Below are 25,912 nucleotides of genomic sequence, written 5' to 3' on the forward strand. Positions count from 1 at the left end.
TGGATCCCTTTTACTAATATGATACTGCTGTCCAATCCTGTTAGACATTGTGAGCACTTTGTTTTGTAACAGGAATACTTTTGAGAGCTAAAAAGAAACAAAAAAACAAGTGAACCAAAAACCTGTGTATCTCAGTGTTAATGCTGTGTATGACTACATGAATTACCAGAAAAAAATGTGTCTGTTCATTCATAAAGTAATGCTATGTGCATACACCGTTTTTACCCATTAAACACTGAACCTGCCATTACTTGGCTTGTGATCCTTGAGCTCCTTTATTTTCACAAACTTATATTTGCTTAGCAGTTGACACTCCTACTTCACTGTCCAGTTCATCATTGCATTTTCTGTCCATTTGGACAATTATTTCTGTAGTTGACATCTGGTGTGAATGGTCAGGTGGCGGCTCTGCCTGTATCCATTGCTGTTCTGAAACAGGATCCCCACTGGACAAAGTGGTCTTTCCCACAGGCTGAGCAGCTGGGCAGTGAGGCTTTGTTGATGCTGTTACCTCTGGTGCTGTCCAATTTGGCTCTTCAGGCCTTCAGACTATTGCTGTGGGCTGCTGAGGTATCATCTCACTGGCCTCACCCATGAGCACCTCCACCTCATGTGAGGTGGATCCTAGCGCACTGCTTCCAGTGTGCCACGAGTTCCGGGTACAGAAATCTCCACACAGCTCTCCATAGTGGTTGGACCAGTTTGCACTCCCACCAACAGTGCAGGAGAGTTCCTTTTTCTCCACATCCTCGCAAACATTTGTTATTGCTAGTTTTTTTTTAATATGTGCCATTCTCACTGGTGTAAGATGGTATCTCATGGTAGTTTTAATTTGCATTTCCTTGATTACAAGTGATGTTGAACATTTTTTCATATGCCTGTTGGCCATTTGCATTTCCTCTTTGGAGAAGTTTCTTTTTAGCTCTTCTGCCCATTTTTTGACTGGATTATTTTCTTTGTTTGTGTTGAGTCTCATCAGCTCTTTGCAGATTTTTGTGATCAGTCCTTTATCATTAGTGTTGTGTGCACAAATGTTCTCCCAGTCGGTGGGGTTTCTCTTTGTTTTTGTTATTGTCTCTTTTGCTGTGCAGAAGCTCTTTAATTTGATGTAGTCCCAGATGTTTATCTTTGCCTTCACTATCACTTCAGCGGTGTATTTTAGTAGATCTCCCTGTTCTGCTCCATACTCTGTCTCTAGTGAATCCTCTTACCTCCCACACCGTTGGCATAAACCCCAATTCTTGTATGATCCAGCAATTCCACTCCTAGGTATTTACCCAAAGGACACAGAAACATCAATTCCAAAGAGCACCTGCACCCCTATGTGTGGCAGCTCCTGCCTCCATGGTTGGCAATGCCACTGTTGCCACCATTGCTCGCCAGTAATTGGATGAAATAAAGAGTGGCTGTACTGTGGATGCTCACAAATAGAGTACGTGAAACCCTCTTCCCCTGTGCGCTGGACTGGACAGTCAATGACGGGTAAGATCGGGGGCAGACTAAAGAAGGCACTGGCCAGCCTCATGTCTGTGACTCCTGACGACCTAAGACAGGCGCAGTCCCCGAGGGGCTTCATCATAATAAACTTTGGCGTTCAGATCAAACAAGGCCTACAAGCCTATAAGCCCAATCTAGGCAATAAGCCTGCAGTGAAAAACCCCTTCTTTGCTTGAAACCAAGGCTGCTAAGAGCGTTGCCTACAAACAAGCCTGATGGAATTACCTACAAAGCAGTTTAACCATTAACCAGTTAATCATTGTTTCTGAATAAGTAGTAACTTAGCAACTTGTCCATAATTAATTTTCTTACCTGACTTTTTCTATATATGTAAAAATCAGTTTCAGGAAATGTAACCACATATGCTTAGCAACTTGTAAACTATTAGCTAGAAAATTGTATTCTATGCCTAGGTAACAAGAAACATTGTTATGCTGGGAAAATAGATTTTGTGTGACCTAATAATGCCTTTTGAAAATGTATAAATATGCGTAATGATTTGAGCAAATTACAATCAGATTTTCACTCTCCCTTGAGTGTGTCTGTGTGTCATTCTTTCTTGTCCCCCGCCCTAATTCCTTCGACCACCTTTTGCTCGTTCTCACTCAACCCTGAGATTGTCTCGATCTCCCGCCGCCGCTGAGCTGGTCTGCGGCACCTATGTTTATAGCAGCACTATTTACAATAGCTCAGCTTTGGAAACAACCCAAATGCCCAAAAATAGATGACTGGATCAAGAAGATGTGGTACATATACACCATGGAATATTACTCAGCATTCAAAAAAGATAAACACATGCAATTTGCAGCAACATGGATGGCGCTGGAAGGGATCATGCTCAGCGAAATAAGCCAGAAAGAAAAAGAAAAATACCGGATGGTCTCACTCATAGCAGGAATCTAGAAAACTTAAATAAGGGGCCAGGAAAATGAATAACTATAAGAAAGTGAAAATCAATATCAACAAACAGCTATGAACCAGAGACACTCTATGGGTGGTGGGGGGCGGGAAGGGGAGGGATTGGGGTCAAAATAAGAGGATTGCAATTATATGGGGAATATAAAAATAAAATTTATTTAAAGAAAAAAAATAAAAAAAAACAAATAAAATAAAATAAAATACACTGCTGAGGGGAGCAGTGGGGGAGACAGGAGAGTTCTGCTATGCCATGTGGGTTAGCTGGCAATAGTTTGATAGTGCTGAGACTTTAACCCCTGAACCCAGGGATACCCCAGACTCTATTTTTAAAATGTTAATTCTTATTTTAGGTTTATTTATTTATGCATAGAAGAACTGGGGTGTAGGCTAGAGGTGCAAGGGGTGGGGATAGGAGGGTCTGCCAGAGACAGAGTGAGGAGCAGAACAGGTGGATCTACTGAAATAGACTGCTAAGGGGAGCAGTGGGCAAGAACAGGGGAGGTCTGCTGTACCATATATAGGTTAGCTCCCTGGCCAGGGATCAAACTCAGGTTGTAGTGGTGATAGCATTGAGATTTAACTGCTAGGCCACAAGGGAGGCCCTGCCTAGAATTGCTTGACCAGTCTCATGATCTTAATACAATGATCATTTATTTTCTTGTGGTTTTAGTGCATACCTAAACATGTACAGTTTTTATTCTAAAGTACATATAAACTGTGCTCTAATTGTGCTCTAATTCAATAGTTACAAAAGTGATAATATGTGGTCTTTATAATCATAATTTATTTGACCTCTGCCATTAGTTGTTTCGATATTTTCCAACTTCATACAGTTGTAAAAACTGTATTTATTGTTTTTGCATTCTTCTTTTTAGAATATAACATTGAATAGATCAATGACTCTTAACACCCTGTGTTTTTAGCCATAAATATGTATTATCTACCTGACTTCAAAAGTTGTAATCAAATATGCAAAACCACCATCAGAGAGTTCTATTTCATTGCAAACATAACCTTATGGGAATTTTAAACATAAAAGTTATTAATTTGATAGTCATTTCTGCTGTGTATTGACTGTGTATAGTGTGAGTGTATGGGCTAGGATTTTTTTTTAATTTTATTTAAATGCAGGCTTTTACTGGAATGTGCCCACACACATAAAAACATACATACATACCCCCCACTTAATTCAGTACCTGGCATGTAACAGGTGCATTGGATATATTAAGTGACAGATAATATGCAGTGAGATATATTTCGTGCATTGGTAGTTTGGCAGAAAGGCAATAATTAGAATATTTTGCTATAGCTAGTGTTGTATATGAAAGGAAATGGAATTTAAAGTTTACAAATCTGTGTGTGTATCTGACTTCCTATAGCGTATGCCTGAGAACATTGCATAAAAAGTAAATTCATTGCCTGAAGTAGTGCTAACTTATAACTGGTTCTTTTTCTCTGGAAATTGAGAAATGAGTTGGTTAAAATAGTTATCTTTGAATTCATTTTTAAGCCAAAAGCACTACCATTCTGCCAGCCTTCCCTTTAAGTCATTAAACAAATATTTATGGCCAAGCGTGATTATAGATCTAAAAAAAAAAAAAGTTAAATAAAAATAACAAGGTCTCTTTATAAGATATGACATTCTAATTAAAATAAACAAACTTCATTTCAGCGTATTTTGATTTCAGCTCATACAATGTCTGTGAAGAAAGGATGAAATAAAAGGATGAGAGACAGAAGGGCTGATAGGTTCCCCTGAGAATCGGTGATGAGGGGATGAGGCCTGTTTACAGGCTCCTAGGTGATGGCAACTTGGTATTCCCTCAGCTCACTTTCAGGCACTGTAATGCTGGGTGTTCTTTTACTTTACGGAAATACTGATTTCTTTGGAAATTGTTATTATTTGATACTGTGTTTTCTCTTTCTGATAAATTTTGAAAGGTTCAGTGTTTACTTATATAAATCATAAAAGGTTTTAGGTATGATTTACTTTCGATGAAATTATAATATATGGCAATTGGAAATATGATTAAATTGAGAAATTACACACAGTCTTTTTAAGAACAGCTGTTGTAGAAAATGAGATATCTATGTTTGCTTGAAAGCCAATACTGCTATAATTTTTTTTTGTAAAGCATATAATTGTAATGTAGTAAAATGCTTATGTGAAAATAGGGATGTTGAATAATATTAGATAATCTTCTGGATTTGTCAAATTGCTTTCTCTGTTTAGAAAAACAACAGTATCTCATGTTGTGGTAGAAATGGCACATTAAGTACTGTCATGGGCCAGCTGACTGTAAGCTCCCCCATGAAAAGCACATTATGATGTCTCTGTTTTCAAACAAAGGCAGGACCATTGGTGATATTTATTAACCTTATTGATGATTGAAATGCTTTTAAAAATTATCAAAACTTTAGTGCATTGCTTAGCATTAACAAATTAGAGTGTTATGATTGATAGTGAATGTTAATGTGTGTGCTCTGTGTTTCTTTTGAAATTATAAATTGACATGATTTTTTTTAACTTTTTTTTAAAGATTTATTTTATTTATACAAGAACTGGGGTACAGACCAGATGTGCAGGAGGGTGAGAGGTTTCACCAGAGACAGAGTGGGGCACAGAACAGGCAGACGGACTGAAATACACTGCTGAGGGGGGCAATGAGCGAGATAGGAGCGATCTGCCTTGCTATGTGGGTATCTCCGCGGCCCGCGGGGATCAAACCAGCACTGCTGCACTGAACCGCCTGCACCACCAGGGAGGCCCAATTGACATGATTTTTTTTATTGCTTGAGTGTATGTGACTCTATATGTTTGTCAGGAAATATGTATTTTTTTTGTTTGTTTATTTTTAATCTGGTAAGCCAGGGTCTGGTTTATATTTTTAATTCTGCCGAAACACGCCTCTTGGCACATTAAGAGGAACTCAGAATATATTTTAGAATTAATTGAAAGTCTCTATAATTCTTCATGCACAACTTGATGAATTTTTATGTTTGTTATTACTATTACATCATTTTGCTCTATTGTCTTGTTTGGCTTCAAATATTTGACTTAGAGGTATATCTTACCACCTGTCATCAACAATGTTAATGCAGCTGTGACCTTTCATCACCTTTACCTTTTTCTAAAGCATTTTACAAGATGAATGTTAAAATTAATAATCACGTAGCACTTTTTGATCAGCTTTTTCCCAAGAGTGTATGAGTATTTGTGTGTGTTTGTGTGAGTGTGCCTCTACATGTGTATGTGTGTAGTTAAGTAATAGTCGTTCCCCCTTATCTGCGGGGAATATGTTATAAGATGCAGGTAGTTATTTCTTATACTTACAAATCTATGATAAAGTTTAATTTACAGCTTGGACACAGTAAGAGATTAACAGTAATAACTGAAAATAAAATAGAACAAATATAACAATATACTGCAATGAAAGTTATATGAATGTAGCCTCTTTCTGTGTGTGTCTCTCTGAAAATATATTGTATATAATATTTGGGGACCACATTTAAGTGCAGGTAACTGAAACTTCAGAAAGTAAAGCCATTTAAGGGGAACTCCTGTAATACTTGTGAAAAAATGTTTAAATGTAGAAAATAACAAATGAAGAAAGAATATTTATAAATACCCTAATACTCATGTATAGTCATTGTAAATATTTTGCAATTTCTTCCCAATTACTTTTTTATGCTCCTGTTTATGTGGATACACACATATGCATAATGTCTTGCAAGAAGGAGGTGATTTACAAATATATCTAATAAATTAATGTTTTAACATATACTGTTTTGTAATCTCACTTTGACTTTTAAACCAGAGAATTCTCATTATTTTGTTATTTAAAAAACATGGACTTAGGGCCATCCTGGTGGCTCAGCGGTTGAGCGCTGGGTTGCGAGGCTGCCTGCAGCCTCTGTAGAGCCGGTTCAATCCCCGGCTGTGGGACGAGGGTCCCACATGGCGCGCAGACCTCTCCTGCCACCCACTGCTCCCCTCAGCAGTGTACTTCGGTCCTTCTGCCTGCTCTGCTCCCCGCTCTGGCTCTGGTGAATTCTCTCACCCTCCCGCGTTTCTGACTGTACCCAGTGCTTGTATAAATAAATGAATGCATGAATGAATGATATAAATGAATAAAACTTTTAAAAAACATGGATTTACATAACTTTATAATCATTTGTGTGTATATATATATATGCCATAATTCATTTAATGTTCTGTTTTTTATTTTTGTGTGACAGTGTTGTGATGTACATTTTTACCATCAGCTTTTACCATGACTACTTCCTTAGAATGTGATTTAGAGAAGATACTAGTACATAGAATATAAACTTAAAACAATTATTAATCTTTTCATCTGATTTTTGTCATTGAAAATGATAATTTTATTGTATGACAAAAGGGTAGCTATTTATCTAGGAAATTTGGAAAGCAGAAAACCAAATGCACCGAAAATTGGAAAGAAATTACTTATAATCTTGACGTCTAGCTAAGACTGCATTTCAGATATAGATTTACATAATTTTAGTCTTTTTATTTTCATTACATATTTTACCAAAAAGAGTAATTTTGTTCCCTAAACTGCTTTTCCCCCTACTTAGTAGTGTATCATTACCATATCCTTTCTCTGCCATTAAACAGTCTTCTACAATGTAATTTTACAGCCTGTTATTAAATGACATGTCTGTATAATTCATTTAATTAACCCCCTTTTGGTGGTCCTTCGGTTTGTTTTTGTTATTTCATTATGATTAAGAAATTTGGGATAAAAATATTTGTGTTTTGCCTGTTCCCATGTCCACTGTGATTTTGTTGAGACAAGTTCCTAGAAAGAGAACTGCTGGTTCAAAGTATATGAATAATTTTTAAGGCTTTTGGCATGTATCTTTCACATCGCCTGCTGACGGACTCTACCAACTGACATTCATAGTGGAAGGAGGAATGAGAGTGAAAGGAGATTATAAAACATTTTCAGGTCCCTCACCTTAAAATTAACCAACTTGTCTTATTAAAAGCCTGTACGTCTTCTTTTTTTACTTTTCTTTGAGAGGAGGAAAAGAGTGCCTGTTTGAAGTTGTCGTGAGGCTGGGATGTAGTCATAACCTGCCCTAAAAGTTGACAATGGAGTGGTTAGTGGTTAGATGATTTTACTAAATACTCATGGTAAGTGAGACATGAGATTCTTAGTAGCTGCAGGTCTTCTGATTACCAGTGTAATTAATTAACCTGCTTCTTGGGTTTATGTTCAATTAAATTTTATTATTATTGCTAATTATTTCTTGTTCACTAGTTCTTTCAAAAAAAGGCATTGTGTTTTCTCTTCCAGGCTCTTCGGCAGCTGCACAGAAAGCGTGGTCTTGGGAACAGTACTTGAAAGAATGGAAAGCTATAGCTGCACCAGTTGAACTGTTTTCCAAGGTAAACCTTTGAAGATTTTATATTTTTGCAAGGAATTAACATTTAGATGTAATTAAAACGAAACCAGTTGCCTAGATAGTACACCAACTTATTTGACTTTGTAGACCTTGCTGGAAATGACTTATCAAGCTAATCAAAACCTTAGTGTTTCCAAGTGTATACTCTGGAGCTAGACTGCCTCGATTTGAAGCCCAATTTAGCTATCTTACCAGTTCTGACCTGGTCAAGTTGTTTAATCTCTCTGTGCCTCTGTTTCCTTACCCAAAAAGTAGGAAAATTACCATACTACCTCCTTGGGTTATCAGAGGGTTAAATTCATTGTACATATAAAGGATATGTACATGAAAATTATGTACATATAAAGGATGTGACTTGCACATAATCATATTCAGTAAATGTTAGTCTTTTTGTTAGCTGATACGAGTTGCATGTCTTCACCCAAGGATCAGATTAGAAGGATCTGTTCTGTGTTAGAGGAGACAATGAAACATCGAAGTCTTGTCCTACTGGACTCAAGATACTCAGAGCATCATGGAGACGTTCTTGACCAAGTCACTGCTGGCATCAAGGGCGTATGGCCTCAGAGGACCATTTTTACCCAAGGTACCAAGCCTTTTGGTACCCTTTGTATTCTTCTCAAGCTTTGTTTTCAGTATGTATGGGGCAAGGTATGTAAAAATTCTATCAGATTTGTGTTTTTACTTTGCATTTTAACTAGCAAGAAGCTTATATTACTTCACTTTTCCTGACAGCTGTTGCATTACATATAGTACTTTTTATCATGTAGAATTGTGAGCAGTTAAAAGCCTAGAAACGATAATAGATTAGGAAAGGAAAATAATAGTAAAAAGGTCACAAAGAGAAACCAACTACTAGCACCTTCATTTAAGAGATATTATATATCCTCTTATTGTCTAGGTATTACGCTTCACTAGCAAGACATTATAAAAATCATGCCATGGAAAATGAAACCCTCTACGACAATGGTTCTTAACCCATCAGCTACACATCTTCACATCAGATACTTTCATGGAGCTTTGAAAAGCACAGATGTGGGTATTCCTGAGACCTGCTACAAGAGAACCCATGGCAAGGGGAGCTGGAAATCTGTAGCTTGAGAACCTCTTTGAACTTCTGTGCACGGTGCAAAGGTCTCCTGCGGGAGAAAGTATTGAGAACTGTGCAGTTCCACCTTAGGGGTCAGGTCCCTGCTACCCAGTGGTGCTGTTGTTTGATGAGTCTTAGGGTATTTGTTTCACCAAAAGTGTGTAAGTTCCCTGTAAGAAGGAATCTCTTCCTTTTCTCTCATGTTTTCTCACAGGGGCTACTTTTGATTATCTTCTATGACCAGTTAATCTTGAGTGGCTTTAAGGAAACCTCTTTTGAGTCTAAAACATTTATTGACCAAGGCAATCCAGTGTAACTTGCAACACATAGACACACTTTTCCTCTTTCCCTGCATCTGTGTCCTTGCTGCAGTGGTCACTGCAAGTCAGGAGGGTAGACTGGTACAGACCATGAGCCAATCAAGGCCTGTCAGGTTTCATGACCCTTGAGGACAGATGTAACCCAACAGGGACCAGGATGCAAGGTTTACTTCAAGGACACAGGCCAGTTTATGACCTGAAGTCTGGGCTTTGATGAGAAAACCATACATGAGCTCAAGACAACCAGAGCCACACAGATGTAAGGACAGACAGTGCCTGAAGTTAGAACTTACATATAGCAAAACTTGCTTTGAATGATAGTGTCTGGGGAATCACATCTTTACTGGCCTTGGATCAGGCTTCTTTTCTTACCTTCACCTGGATTGAATCAGATATTTGGGTTTTAGGGATGAGTGTATTCTGATTTCCATTGCAAGGGTAAGTTTTTTCTGTTAGCAACAAAGTCGGAGATTTTCTGTTAGCTTTTGCCCTCTCCCCTCATCTTAGCTAGTCAGTATACTAACAGTGTTTCTCAGAGTTCATTTTCAAGGTCTTTTATGGTCCATCAAATCATGCAGTATGCTAGTGGAATTTCTCCCCAGATTTTCCCTCAGAATCTAGTATTTACTCCAAAATCAATAAGAGGTAAATGTGGAATGTCTGGTAGTAAAATAAATCCTTCTAGGTATTATTGGATACTGTGTAGTAATAGGTCATGTAACTTCTCCTTTCTAGAAATCTGACAAGGTACTGACATATTATATTATAGATGTTCTGGCAAGTGCTTTAGGTGAGAGGACAATCTTTATGTTAGTGAAGACAGGGTGGGTTCTCTTAGGAGGATTAAGAGAAGAACTGCAAGACTCCACTGAGCAGGGGGCAACGGTAAGCAAGGAATGCAGTCTTTCATGATTCCTTGGCTAATGCTACAATTTTAAAATGAGTTTCTCAAGCTTTTGAACTCTAATATTTGTCAACTTGGAAGGTGACAGAAAAGTGTTATTACTTGAGGGAGCAGACACATCTGACATGTTGGCATACGTTTCTCATAATTTAACAGTCAACCTCTTCATATTTATAATACTCTTGTGTGCTCAAGGAACCTTATAAAACCTGAGTTGAAGCACTAAGGAATTATAGCATGATTTCTTGAATTTTGCCATCTAGTTGGGATATAAGATATATTCATAAAACATGGTAACAGTATAATGTAGGGTAAACTGATAATTATCAGTGGAATGTACAAGTAAATAAATTTACTAGGTTCCTTGACCCTGAATGGGGAGAAGAATGAAATTTACCGTTATTATATCTCATTTATCCTGATGACTAAAGAAGACACTTGTGTTCAAGATAAAACATTACTCTGATTCTATATTTGTTTTCTATAGGTCGTGGTTTATAGTTTCAATAGAATAAAAAAGAAAGTTCATGCCAGCCTTCCAAGAAAAGCCAGCAGTCAACTAAACTATGATTGACATTGTGGTGTTGGCCATTATTTTTCATTTTTATTGTTTAATAGTATAATAATTGTATTAGTTTCAATCGGCAGAGATGGGGCTCTTCAACTTTTGACTTTTGACATTAAATTGTTGAAAATAAAATCTAAAATGGTTTGCAAGTCCTGAATGGAAAACTATTCAAATGTCTTTAAGTACTGCTTTCTTTTAGTTTTAATTCCCACCCTAATTCAGTTTTAGAAGATGTACCACACACTGTCAATTCTGTCCTGCAAGTCAGATACATATTCTACCAAGAAAATGTGTGTATATTGTTTAAGGATAATACATTTTATTTATTAATTTAAAAAGAAGTTTTATTGGGTTAACATTGGTTTACTTTGCTATTTGTGGTTTAGAAGGTTAGGGTCTTCCCCTCCAGGTGTCATTACTTCACCATCCCCACCACCGGATCCTACAGTCGATCCTCATAGTCCCTTCTGTTCCTTTGCCACTTTGTTCTAGCCCCTCTCCCCCTCCTCTGGTGGTTCCAAGTCTAGGGTTTGTTGGCGTTATTTCATCCCTTGTTTGATATCTCTGTATTCTGCATATAAATTATAACAAACTATGGAAACAATCACAGTGCCCAAGTATAGGTGAATGGATCAGGGAGTTGTGGAGGGGTGTGTGTGTGTGTGTGTTTGTGTGTAGATGCCTAAAGGAATACTACTAAGTTATCAAAAAAATAAACTTGTTATTTGTGGCAATGTGGATGGAAGTGGAGGGAATTATGCTAAGCAAAATAAGTTAGAAGGAGAAAGACAAATACCAGATGCTGTCACTTATATGTAGAAAATAATGTTTATTTTACTTGTACGCAGGTTGTAACATATCAGTAGGTCTATTTTAAATTTCTTTTTATAAAAGACAAAGTAAAATGTTTTATATTTTATAATTTATTTTACCATCTGTGGTAATGAGTGTACAAGGATATAAACACCTTATGTCGAGAAAATTTAAAACATTTGTTCTTCATTACTGGTGAAATGTGGCTAACTTGATTTGACTTAAAATCAAAAATAGTCTTTCTTTTGTTTTGAGGTTAGTATCAAGAGTGTCAAAAATGTTTCTTCCTTATTACTGATATCAGAATTCCTGGTATCTTTTGCCAGTAATAACCTGGTTTTGAGGAGAAGAAAAGTAATTTCATTTATTTGTTGACAAATGGCAGAGAGTAGGGGCACTGGAGTCACAAGGGAATGAAAGAGTGGGCGGCGTGGGCAGGCGTCAGCACTCTAGCCAGCCTTGCTTGCAACATGAGCACCAGTGGTCAGCATTTCCAATGTTAATTTTGCAAGGTTTTGTCCTTTGCTTTGCTTTGAAGTTTCTTTGTAGCAAAGCCTCTTTCCTTGGAATGCAAGGAAAAACAATATGGCAGTTGAACATATAGATTAAGGCTTGTTAAACCCGGAAGGGGAAGGGAGTGTTTCTCTCCAAGGCAGGGAGGGATAGGTGTTTCATTGCTGTATCATGACCTTCCCTGCCAATCATCTAACCATTAGCCCTGTCTTCTTAAAGCATTCTTTTCACCCTGTTGCCCATCACATCATGTTAATCGGTCTGCCTGGGATTGGAGGACCCTGTCTAACCCCTTGTGGTTGCAAATGAGCACAGAGCTGCTTCCGTACATGTCTGACTGGACTACACACTGACTTTGTTATTACTACCTCTCCCTGAGTAGTTTTTATCCCAAGTTTGAAGGCCTTTTTTTCCTCTTTTGCTACCTAAACTTCATAGATCTGTGTCCTTCATTAAGACTTCCTCTTTCATGGGCTGTCCCAGCCTACCCTACTCATGCATATTTAGGCAGCCACCATCTACTTAGTTCACAGTGGATGGCAGGAGTGAGGGTGGGGACCATGCAGGAGTAGCATAAGACCATAGACTACTCTGAGTACCTGGCTGTGAGCAGACCCAGATTTCTGCTTGACCAGTGCCAGCATTGTGGAGGAAATCATCGGCAGTATTTCAGCCTCTGACATGCAGATCACAGCCTACCTCCACTCTAACGTGCCCTTTCTGGTGACAGTGACTCCACCAGGCCTCATATTTCTGTTGTCCTTAGTATTTGGCCTTGAAAGCTCTGCCTTTATCTCCAGGCAGATGTTCTTCTCTTCCCAACTGCTGTGGGGAGGGAGGTTATAGGTTAAACACTACCAGGGGCAAAGCAGGGACACTTCCATGTCTTGGAAATAATTTGCTATTTCAGAACAAATAAAAGTCATCAGGATAAACTTAAAACTCGCAGGCATTTTACATATCAAGTTTTAGTTTCAATTGCATATAGCCAGGGAACTGTATTAATTTCCTTACATGTTGTAATGTATTGCCACACACATCGTGGATTAAAGTGCATTGCTTCATTGTCTTTATCCATCATCATATCACCAGATTCATCTGCCTCACTTTTATGATATATTAGCCCCACTGAATATTCCAGGATAACTTCACCTCAGGATTATTCACTTAATCATATCTGTAGAGTTTCTTTTGCTATAGAAGATTCCATACTCACAGGTCCAGAAATTAGGATGTAGACATCTTTGGCCAGCACTATTCTGCTGACCACAGTAGCCATTCTCTTTCCTTGCTGGTGCAGCCTTGCCCTGGGCCTGAATGGCTTCTTCTGGGTTGGCTCCCTCCTATAGTTCTCGCACCACCTTTGCAAACCCTGCTTGTTGTAAAACAATGGTGCAATGTCATTAATAGCTCAACATATTCACCCCCTCTTTTTTCCAGCAAAATGCACACCTACGCCTCATGGCCACTGCTTTCTGAGAGTGCACTGTCCCTACTACCGCCACCTCCATTTTCCATTCTTCAAGGTGAGCAGACCCTAGCTCCCTGCCCATTCATTATTCTCTTCCCACTTCCAGGTGCCATCTCAGCACCACTATTTCCACTCTTATTAGTTCATTAGATTGTGTGTTTCTGAACACACTACTACCCTTCTTGCACCATTCCTCTTCCCTCCACCCTACTTCTGCTCTAGCTGTGTTCTACTCCTTGGAAATACTTTTGGCTTTCTTGGTAGCACTGTGTGCTCAGACCTCCCCTTCATTTCAAAGAATAAGGGAGGCCCAGTCTTGTTAGATGTTGTCCTTGTCAGGACTTTCCTTGGTTTAACTGCAGTAATGCTCTTTGCTGTCTTCCTCAGCCTGACCGACCACGTTAAGTGTTCAGATTGGTTTCCTAAGATCCAGAAGAGGGATTGGAAGGAAGGGAGAAAATTCTGAAAACCAGCCATCACTTGAGCTTTACCTGCTAGCTTGATACTGACATTCCAAAACTTTCATTCTTTCCTTATGATGTTATTCCTCCTCCTTTCACAGTTGATGACTCATTCACCTTCTTCATAATTAAAACAGAATCATTTGCTCACTTGAGCCAATTTCTCTTCTAAAGCAAGACAGGGAAAATTGTTACATGGACTTGAGGTTTCCACTTCTCCTCTCATCTTAATATTGGACATCTTTTACTGCATGCTCTTGTATCATAATCTACCCTTCTTTTAAAATTTATTATGATTTTGGAAATAAATAACTTTGGGTCCTAAGGAGATGTTAAAGCCTCCCCCAAAGCACTTCTGAGCCTTGTTCTGTTGATTGGGAGTGTTTGGGTGCATGCTGGGTTGAGGGGCTGACTTTCTGGGACTGTGTGTCTTCCAGGAGTGGTGGTTCAGGGAATGTTTTTAGTTAACAGGAGGGTTGAGGGTTACTGAAGATTCCTGATACAGAAGGAGGCCCTATGTGGCTAATGCTGAATGGAATACAGTTACCAGTGTGACTGGGCCTGGTCCTGCAAGGTTGCAACTCTGGCCTCAGTCTACTCCTGAGGAGCATGTGGCTGGGCCTGGAGGTGGTGGTGGTGATGGGGTAGTGGTTACTGGGGGACTTCTGAGGGTCTCTGATGTAGAAGAAAATGCTGCGAGGCCCACATTTTGGCCCTGGTCTGCTTGGTGGAGCCAACTGCTAAGTAGAGTGGGATGCACTTCCCACTGCAGTTGTGGGCCCCTGGTGAAAAGCTAGGTCATGCAAGGTTGTGATTTAGGCCTCTTTCTGCTCCCAAGGAACTGTCAGCCCTGAGAGTCAGGGGTGCTTACCTGAGGCTGTTTACTAGGGTCCCTGATGTAGAGCAAGGCCCTGTGAGGCCCCAGGTTAGGGCTCTGTTCGCTTGGAGGCACCGCCAGCTGAGTGCCGAATGCCTCCAGTTTTAAGATAATTTTTCATTGGTGTTTAACAGTTCTCCCAGAAAAACAAAACAAAACAACAACAACAAAAAAAAACTGTGTGTATTATGTTCAGCTATCTGGTTGGGGTTTAAATCAAGGGCAGAAGAGGAAGTATGTTTTAAAACTAGAATGTAGCCTTACACCATGCAGTCATTTAAGCTGATTAATTGCTGGGACTCTAAAGAACAGCAAATTCCCATTCATGTTCATTTCTCTTATTCTCTAAAGTCTAAGTTCTGGGGCAAAACTGAAGGTACATCGTGATCTTGTGGCTCAGATACTTTTCCTATTCTTAGAATCCACTTCTCTGAAATGGTGTGATTCAAAGTCCTGGTAGTGGGGGTGCTGTGAAGTAGTTTAGCAGATCTGAAGTGCTTGAGCCCAACAATCAGATCAGGACTGCTGTTTGTTCTTGGAGGGGCTTGAATCCCCTCTAAAGGCTGCTTACCTGCATTTCCAGCTGGAGGCTAAAGTCATGTTCAGAAGGAAGAAAAATTAAAAGAAGAAAATTATGCCATTCAGAATCAAGGGTAGGCAGTTTCCACAACCTTTCTGCTTTAGTTAAAGGAAATTTAGGTTGTAAGTATCCTTGTTTTAATTTAAGGGATAAAAAAAAAAACAACTATTGGTTTTTTTTCACTGAGTATAATCCCTTCCAGCTCCATCCATGTTGCTGCTAATGCCATGAATTTATCTTTTTTGATGCACAGGTGAATTGGCGGTGGGAATTTTATGGGAACTACACCTGGAAGGAGAAAGCATACATTGTACAAAAAGGAAGAATGATGTAAAATATGAAAAAAACAAACAAACAAGAAACTTTTGGCTTTGTTCTTTCAGACAGTGGACTTCACTGACAGATGGTCAGTGAATTTTCAGACACCTTTAGCCATTATTGAAAAAGTTCTTGGTCTTCCTCCAACCACAGGGCTCGGACTTCCTCTGCCAGGCAGGGGGTGCCTACTGTGCCCAACTCATCTGTGTAGGGATATCACACAAACCCCTTATATGTGATAGAAGGGGTTCCTTGCCTCACTTGCAACAGGACGTCAACATTTAACCAGAGGGACAGTACACAGAGTCCAGCCATTGAGGGTGAGACTGAACCACCCCGGGGTTAGCAGAGACCAGGACAGAGTGCACCACAGAGGTCATGGGGAGATTCACACTTCACTGAGCAGAAAGTTTTAATCCCAAGAATACAGAAACCAAGGCATATCTAAGCTTGTTGCCGTGCTATTTACAATAGCCATGTTAGGGAAACAACCTAAGTGTCCAATAGCTGATGGAGAGGAGGGTATAGGAGATAAAGCAACAGGGATAGAACTGAAGGGGCTTATGCTTAAGCATATTAAGTCCAGAGGAGGATGATTGCACTCTTACGTGGAATGTGGAATACAAAGTAGCAAGACCAAAGAACAAGCAAAACTAAACAACAACAACAAAAAAAACACACCATAAAACCACTAGAAATCCAATCTCAGAACCAAGGCTACTAAAGGAAGAGGGCAGGAATGCGGAGTAAAGTAGGTAGGGGGGCAGTGGACTGTGTGGAGGTCTATTGATGCTTTAGGGTGGTAGGTGTGGTATGGTAACATGCATTTGAAGAGGTGTGAACCTGTAGCCCCTAAATCATACACATTGTTATAAACCAATGTTACCTTAATTAGAAATACTACAATTTTAAAAAGAAAGTTTTCTCTATGTAATATTTATCTTATACTGTGTGGGTACTTTTTCTTTGTTCATAAAGATATTTGTTGATCTAAAGCTGCCTAAATTCAACAGTATTTCACTCACTTTGGTATGTGCTTTATTTTGGTTTCTGAGACTACAATTCAGTCAGTAGTTAGATCAGGGTAACTGGAAGTCTCTGTTTTACTAACAGTAGGTCAGTAGGTTCCGAGGAAAGGAGAATTTTGCATGACATTCACTAACTTATTAAAGTATGCTGTGGTTTTGCCATGAATTCTGTATTCTCTATTTGTGGCAAGCCTCTTGGTATAATCTTGGCAGCAGTTTAGAATTCAGAATTAATCTATGAAAAAATGTTCAAAATAACGAGGAAGTAGTCTCTAAAGTGAAAGTTTAAAAATACACAATCAGCCATCCTTCACTGCCATCTTAACTGAAGCCTTGTAGCGAGTTATGTTTAATTATGTAGGTGATGATTTTTCCCCATTAGCCTAACAAATAGATGGCAAAAATAGGAGTCACATTGAAACAGCGGAATTTGAAGCATGCCTTACTGCCTGGCCTGTATATCCATGATGAACAGCTGCAGTGAACTGCTGTGTTCTGCTTATTGAAGTCTCCTAAATGTGTTATTTAGTCAGTGGATTGATTAATGACACATTCCTTAAAAGACAGCCATGTGACTCTTAATCTTTTTTTAGGTCTTAAGTCCCTCGGAACATCTAATGAAAGCTTTTGTTAATCTCTTTAGAGAAGTGCTTATATCCATTTGCACACAAAATTTTATATAATATTCCAGAGTTTTCTAGACTCCTTGAAGACTTCATCTACCCCACCTCTGCTCCATCATTGAAAAAGCTACATTAAGGTGTAGTTCAAAGTGTAGAGGGAGAATGTGTATATATGTAAATGAGTGTGACTGTGTATGTGTACATATATTTTTCAAGTTCTTCTTTTTCTCTGATATTATGATTAAGAGATAATCAGAAGAGGTTTTAATATTCTTGTTGCAGTCCACTGTTAGTTCAGATAAAATCAAAAAGGTTTTAAAGAGAAAGGAAAGGAGTTTCATAGCCTCTCATAGTCTGCAAGTATCTTTCAGTAAAAGATATGTTACTTTTCATGATAAGCTGCTTATCATAAAAAAAAATCATTGTAAGTTACCTGGAAGAACAATGAAGCTATGATAATACACAAGAAACTTGGAATTTAATACTGGATATAGAATGTAACTGTTCATAAAGTTCTTGAAGGTATCAGTATACGTTGATAACATTATAAAAGTAAAGATTATCACATTATGGAAACTCTGCAAATTTATTCCAAGCCTGAAAACTGGATATCAGTTTAAAAGTTCTGCCTCCCTCATCCTCTGCATCCATCCATTTTTCAGGTATAGCCATTTTTTTAACCTCCTCAATAGGTATGAATCTGGCTTTGCCTGACGTTTACATCCCTGGCTCTGCACCTGAGGTCCTCATTATCTGTTGCCCAGGTTCTTGGAGCTTTCTAAAATGTAATCTAGCTTTGTAGTTAAGCACAAACACCAGGACTTGAATTCTAATTAGAAGTTTTCTACTAACTAGTGGTCCAAATGGAGCATTTGCCTCTGAGCCTCTCTTTCCTCATACGTGAAATGGGGATTGTAACCATTCCAGTATAGAGGATTTTTTAAAAGATTTATTTATTTTTATACAAGAACTGGGATACAGGCCAGAGGTGCAGGGAGTGAGAGGATTCACCAGAAACAGAGTGGGGAGCAGAACAGGCAGACAGACTGAAATACATTGCTGAGGGGAGCAGCTGGTGAGACAGGAGAAGTCTGCCATGCCATGTGGGTATCTCCCTGGCCAGCTGGGAATTGAACCTACACTGCAGAGGCTGTGGACAGCTTCACAGCTCTGTGCTCAGCTGGCTATGCCACCGGGGAGATCCCCAGTACGGATGATTTTTAAGGTTTAAATTTGCTGAGTTGGAGGCTATACATGGTATATGAAAAATTCTCAATTATTGATAGATTTCAGAAGTCTCCTTAGCTGTATTTCCTGTTTCTAGTTTTGCTGTTTTTCTAATTCACCATGCTGCCATGTAATAAGATCTTTATAAAATACAAGATTTTTTTTCTCTCTACTGCATAAAAGCTTTTGCTAATGCTTCATCAACTAATAATAAACTAGAGGTTCCTTAACAGGGCATTGAGATTTCGCATGACTTGTGTCCCACCTGCTTTCCTAATATCATCATTGTGTCGTCTGGTGTGTGTGTATGCGTATTGATTTTTTAAAATAAAATTACAGCACCTTTCAAAAATCCTTACAAAGCAGAGAGTATAAAACTGAGAGGCTTTCTATTTGCTGGTTCCTTTCTCTAGATGAACCACTCAAAATAATTTGCTGTGTATACTTCCAAATGTGTATATATGTAATTATGAAGATATATGGATAATGTTCATTAAATAGCTGTGGTTTTACTGGCCCAATGTTTGCTTCATATTTACCAATATTTTATAGCTTTTATGCCACCCCAGCAAATACAGATATGTGTCTTGATTTTTTAATAGCTGCATTATATTCTGTTGTATTGTGTCTGTTTTCTCTCCATCTATAATTAATTTTTATATATGGTGTTGTGGTATAAGTATAGTTCAACTTTTCTCCCCAAATGCATAGCCATGTATTTTAGGGCCATTTATGTTCACTATACTGATTTAAATAACAAAAGATAAACTCATGCCATTTACAGCAACATGTATGGAGCTAGAAGGGATTATGCTCAGTGAAATGTCAGAAGGAAAAAGAAAAATAATCAGATGGTTTCACTTAATAGGAGAAATACAGGGTAACCAAACAAGGGATCAAGGGAAAAATAATAATAATAAAAAATACAACAAAACAAAACAAAAATAAACAGACAACAATAAATTAGAGACATTCTACAGAGGATGGGGAAGTAGAGGGATTATAATGAGGGCAGGAAAAGCACAAGGGACTGTGGTGATGGTGCATGGATGAATTGGTGGTAGAAATTTTGTGGGGAACTACACCTGAGAAAAGAAAGCAAACATTGTTAAAAAAAAAAAAGAACAATGATGTAAAATATATACAAGTAAATAAATTATTTAAATCATAAAAAATAAAGTGCCACCTTTATTCTATTCTATAGAAAATTCCCATATTGGGTATGGTATTCTTGCTGGCAGTTTTCAAACGTTTGACGTCTTGGGATAATTTAATGGATATAGAGCACAGGCTCAGATTTGGAAACAACCCAAATGCCCAAAAATAGATGACTGGATCAAGAAGATGTGGTACATATACACAATGGAATATTACTCAGCAATCAAAAACAGATAAACACATGCAATTTGCAGCAACATGGATGGAGCTGGAAGGTATCATGCTCAGCGAAATAAACCAGAAAGAAAAAGAAAAATACCGGATGGTCTCACTCATAGCAGGAATCTAGAAAACCCAAATAAGGAACCAGGAAAAAGAATAACTATAAGAAAGAAAAAATCAAAATTAACAACTATGAACCAAAGACACACTATAGGGGGGAGCGGGGGGAGGAGGGATTGGGGTCAAAATAAGGGGGTTGCAATTGTGTGGGGAATATAAAAAAAAGTTAAAAAAAACTTGTACTTTTAAATTATAAGAGTTTAAAACTTATGAAGTCTTTAGTCACTGAATTGAATAGTTGCTCACAGCTTTCCAGAATAATCTATAATGCCCAATTGCCCATACATTAAAGGCAGGCACACACTGTAGTTGCAGGCACTTTACATAGCCTTTAATTTATTTATTTATATTCATCATATAATTTTTTAAAATTTTTTAAAATAAATTTTATTTTTATATTCCCCATACAATTGCAACCCCCTTATTTTGACCCCAATCCCTCCCCTCCCTGCCTCCCACCCCCCAAAGACTGACTCTGGTTCATAGTTTTTTGTTGATCTTGCTTTTCACTTTCTTATAGTTATCCATTTTCCTGGTCCCTTATTTAAGTTTTCTAGATTCCTGCTATGAGTGAGACCATCCTGTATTTTTCTATTTCTTTCTGGCTTATTTCACTGAGCATGATCCCTTCCAGCTCCATCCATGTTGCTGCAAATTGCATGTATTTACCTTTTTTGAATGCTGAGTAATATTCCATGGTGTGAGGGTCTCCCCGGTGGCGCAGCAGTTGAGCGCTGGGTTGCAAAGCTGCCCTCGGCCTCTGCAGCGCCTGTTCGATCCTCAGCTGCTCCCCGGCCACTGGAGGAGGATCCCTCATGGCGCGCAGACCTCTCCTGCCGCCCGCTGCTCCCCTCAGCAGTGTACTTCGGTCCTTCTGCCTGCTCTGCTCTGGTGAATTCTCTCACCCTCCTGCGCTTCAGACTGTACCCAGTGCTTGTATAAATAAATAAAAAAATCTTTAAAAAAAAAAATTCCATGGTGTATATGTACCACATCTTGATCCAGTCATCTACTTTTGGGCATTTGGGTTGTTTCCAAAGCTGAGCTATTGTAAACAGTGTTGCTATAAACATAGGGGTGCAGGTGCTCTTTGGAATTGATGTTTCTGTGTCCTTTGGGTAAATACCTAGGAGTGGAATTGCTGGATCATATGGAAGCTCTATGTTTAGTAGGTCAAGAAATCTCCACACAGCTCTCCATAGTGGTTGGGCCAGTTTGCAATCCCACCAACAGTGCAGGAGAGTTCCTTTTTTTCCACGACCTCGCCAACATTTGTTGTTGCTAGTTTTTTTAATATGTGCCATTCTCACTGGTGTAAAATGGTATCTCATGGTAGTTTGGATTTGCATTTCCCTGATTACAATTGATGTTGAACATTTTTTCATATGCCTGTTGGCCTTTTGCATTTCCTCTTCAGAGAAGTTTCTTTTTAGCTCTTCTGCCCATTTTTTGACTGGATTATTTTCTTTGTTGTTGTTGAGTCTCATCAGCTCTTTGCAGATTTTTGTGATCAGTCCTTTATCATTAGTGTTGTGTGCAAAAATGTTCTCCCAGTTGGTGGGGTTTCTCTTAGTTTTTGTTATTGTCTCTTTTGCTGTGCAGAAACTCTTTAATTTGATGTAGTCCCAGCTGTTTATCTTTGCCTTCACTATCACTGCTTTGGGTGATGTGTCTGTAAAGATGTCTTTGATATGCAAATCATGTAGTGTTTCGCCTATATTTCTTTCTGTGTATTTTATGGTTTCAGGTCTTATGTCTAGTTCTTTTGTTTTTAATTTTTTTTTTAATAGAGGCATGTTTTATTTATTTATTTGTTTGTTTGTTTGTTTTGTTTATACAAGCACTGGGTACAGTCAGAAGCGCTGGAAGGTGAGAGAATTCACCTGAGCCAGAGCGGGGAGCAGAACAGGCAGAAGGACCCAGTACACTGCTGAGAGGAGCAGCGGGCGGCAGGAGAGGTCTGCGCGCCATGTGGGACCCTCCTCCGGTGGCCGGGGAGCGGCCAGGGAACAGCCGGGGATTGAACCTGCGGTGCAGAGACTGCGGTAAGCTTCGCTACCCAGCGCTCAACCGCTGCGCCACCGGGGAGGCCCCTTATGTCTAGTTCTTTAATCCATTTTGAGTTGATTTTTGGGTATGGTGTGAGGTAGTGGTCAAGCTTCATTCTTTTGCATGTAGCGACCCAGTTTTCCCAGCACCATTTATTGAACAAACTTTCTTTGCTCCAATGCATATTCTTTGCTCCTTTGTCAAAGATTAGTTGACCATAAATCTGTGGGTTTATTTCTGGATTTTCTATTCGATTCCAATGGTCTGTGTGTCTGTTCTTGTTCCAATACCATGCAGTTTTGATGATTATGGCTTTGTAGTATAGTTTGAAGTCTGGGAGTGTGATGCCTCCATTCCCTTCTTTTTTTTTCAGGAGAGCTTTGTCTATTCGGGGTTTTGGGTAATTCCATATGAATTTCATCAATAATTTTTCTATTTCTTTGAAGAATGACATTGAATTTTTTATTGGAATAGCATTGTATCTGTATATTGCTTTTGGTAGGATGGCCATTTATTAATGTTTATTCTTCCAATCCATGAGCAGGGGATATCTTTCTATTTTTTTGTGTCTTCTTCTATTTCTTTTAACAGTGTTTTATAGTTTCCTTTGTATAGGTCCTTTGCCTCTTTTGTTAGATTTATTCCCAAGTATTTAATTTTTTTTGTTTCGATTATAAAAGGGATTTTTTTTGGATTTCTTCTTGTTCAGATTTATTGTTTGTGTATAGGAAGGCTACTGACTTTTGCATGTGGATTTTGTATCCTGCCACTTTACTGAACTGATTGATGAGTTGAATTAGTTTTTCTGTGGAGTTTTTGGGGTTCTCTCTATATATTATCATATTATCTGCAAATAGTGATAGTTTGACTTCTTCTTTTCCTGTTTGGATTTCTTGTATGTCTTTCTCTTGTCTTATTGCTCTGGCTAGGACTACCAGTATTATATTGAAAAGCAGTGGTGAGAGTGGACATCCTTGTCTTGTTCCAGATCTTAATGGAAATGCTTTCAACTTTTCACCATTGAGAATGATACTGGCTGTTGTCTTGTCATATATGGCCTTTATGATGTTGAGGAATGTTCCTCGTATCCCAAGAATTTCAAGGGCTTTTATCATGAATGGGTGTTGCACTTTGTTGAAAGCTTTCTCAGCATCTATTGATATTATCATATGGTTTTTATATTTCTTTTTGTTGATGTGTTGGATAACGTTGATTGATTTTCGGATGTTGAACCATCCTTGTGTCCCTGGCATGAATCCTACTTGGTCGTGGTGAATTATCTTATGGATACATTGTTGGATTCTGATAGCTAAAATTTTATTGAGGATTTTTGCATCAGTGTTCATTAGGGAGATTGGCCTGTAGTTTTCCTTTTTTGTGTTGTCCTTGTTTGCTTTTAATATTAGTGTCATGTTGGCTTCATAGAACATGTTTGGTATTGTCCCTTCCTTCTCAATTTTTTGGAAGATTTTGTGAAGGATAGGCACTAGTTCGTCTCTGAATGTTTGGTAGAATTCATTTGTAAATCCATCAGGTCCTGGGCTTTTGTTTTTGGGGAGGTTTTTGATTACCATTTTAATTTCACTGCTTGTATTTGGTCTGTTTAAGTGTTCTATTTCTTCTTTATCTAGCTTTGGGTGATTGTAGAGTTGTAGGAATTTGTCCATCTCTAGATTGTTGAACTTGTTTCCATATAACTGTTCATAGTAGTTACTGATTATTCTTTTGATTTCTGCTGTGTACATTGTGATTTCTCCTTTTTCATTTATGATCCTGTTTATTTGTGCTTTCTCCCTTTTTTTCCTTTGTGATCCTGGCTAGGGTTTTGTCTATTTTATTGATTTTTTTCAAAGAAACAGCTCTTGGTGTCATTGATCTTTTGGATTGTTTTTTTTAGTTTCAATTTCATTTATTTCTGCTTTGGTTTTTATTATTTCTTTTTCTTCTACTGGTTTTGGGTTTTTTTTGTTGTTCTTTTTCTAGATCTTAGAGCTTCCTATTAGGTGGTTTCTTTGAGTTCTTTCTTGTTTCTTGATGTGAACCTCTATTGCTATATATTTTCTTCTTATTACTTCTTTTGCTGCATCCCATACATTTAGGAATTTCGTGTCCTCCTTGTCATTCAATTCAAAGAATTTTTTAATTTCTACTTTGATCTCCTCATTAGTCCAGTGGTCTTCCTGTAAGGTGGTTTTCAATCTCCATGAGGTAGGAGAGTTCCTTGCCTTCTTTTTATGGTTTACTTCTAGTTTGATGCCTTCATGGTTAGAAAAGATGGTTGGTATGATTTCGATCTTGGTGTATCTGTTGATGTTTGTCTTGTGTCCCAGTATGTGATCGATCCTGGAGAATGATCCATGTGCGCTTGAGAAAAATATGTGCTCCGTTTTTTTTTGGGTTTAGTGTTCTATAGATTTCTGTTAAGCCCAAATGCTCTAGGTCCTTATTTAGAGCTTTAGTGTCTTTACTTATTTTTTGTCTCGTTGATCTATCCATTGTTGGTAGTGGTGTGTTGAAGTCTCCCCCTACGTATGTGTTTTCTCTGATGTCTGTTTTCAGAGAGGACAACAGTTGTCTGATATATTTTGGTGCTCCTTCGTTTGGTGAGTATATGTTAATGAGTGTTATTTCTTCTTGAAGTATTGTTCCCTTGATCATAATGTAGTGACCATTGGTGTCACTTTTTATCTTTTTGAATTTGAAATCTGTTTTATCTGATATAAGTATAGCTGTTCCTGCTTTCTTTTTTGGTCCATTTTTTTGTAGGATTGTTTTCCATTCTTTAACTTTGAGTCTGCTTTTAGCTTTTGTAATTAAGGTGTTTTCTGGAGACAGCAAAAGGTTGGGTTTTGTTTCTTAATTCAGCCTGTGACTCTGTGTCTTTTTATTGAAGAGTTTAGTCCATTTACATTTAGAGTTAATATTGATATGTTAGCATCTGTATTTTCCATTGTGTTTGTCTTTCCTTTGATTTTATTTATTTATTCTTTCAATAACTTTTTTTTTGGCCTTCTTTCATTGTTATTCGTCCCTGTGAGGTTCTGGCTTTAAGACTCCTTGTAATACTTTTTGGAGTGGGGGTTTAGTCGTAATGAAATTCCAGAGTTTCTGTTTTTCTGGGAAGGTCCTTATTCTTTCTTCATAGAGGAAGGAGAGCTTTGCAGGATAGAGTATTCTTGGTTGGCATCTGTTTTCTTGGAGTCTTTTGACTATGTCCCTCCACTCTCTCCTTGCCTGTAGTGTTTATTCGGAGAAGTCTGATGTCAGCCTGATTGGTTTTCCTTTAAATGTTATCTGTTTCTTCCCTCTTGTCAGCTTCATTTTTTTTTCCTTGTCCTGGATTCTTGGGAGCTTTACTATTATGTATCTTGCTGTATTTTTCCTTTCGTCGTGGAAGTTTGGTGTTCTTCTTGCTTCTTGTATATCAATTTTCAGCTCCTTCTTCATGTTGGGAAGTTCTCTTCAATTATCTCCTTGAATATTTTCTCTGTTCCTACATCTATCTCCTCTCTTTCTGGTATTCCTATAACTCTTATATTTCCTTTCCTCATGGAGTCAGTTAGTTCCTGAAGTCTTTCTTCTGACTTTTTCCTTCGTACTTCTCTTTCCTTTTCTGTTTTGGTTCTTTTCATTTCTGTGTCTTCAAGAGTACTTATTCGTTCTTCCATTTCATCTGTTCTGCTTTCATTGCATTTCCCAGATTTCTTTAGTTCCTACATTAA

General features: G+C 38.2%; 1 protein-coding gene across 1 annotated transcript in view; it reads left to right on the forward strand.

Annotated features, from left to right (window-relative positions):
- Positions 1-25,912, forward strand: part of L3MBTL4 (L3MBTL histone methyl-lysine binding protein 4) — a gene marked incomplete at both ends in the record, with an annotated part of 345,501 nt that overhangs the window by 36,818 nt on the left and 282,771 nt on the right. Inside the window, one exon of the mRNA XM_084252676.1 lies at positions 7,740-7,831. Coding sequence (XP_084108802.1) covers positions 7,740-7,831 — 92 coding nt within the window. The remainder of the gene's footprint in view (positions 1-7,739; positions 7,832-25,912) is intronic.

The sequence above is a fragment of the Talpa europaea genome (genome assembly GCF_964194135.1).
Source record: "Talpa europaea genome assembly, chromosome: 13".
NCBI lineage: Eukaryota > Metazoa > Chordata > Mammalia > Eulipotyphla > Talpidae > Talpa > Talpa europaea.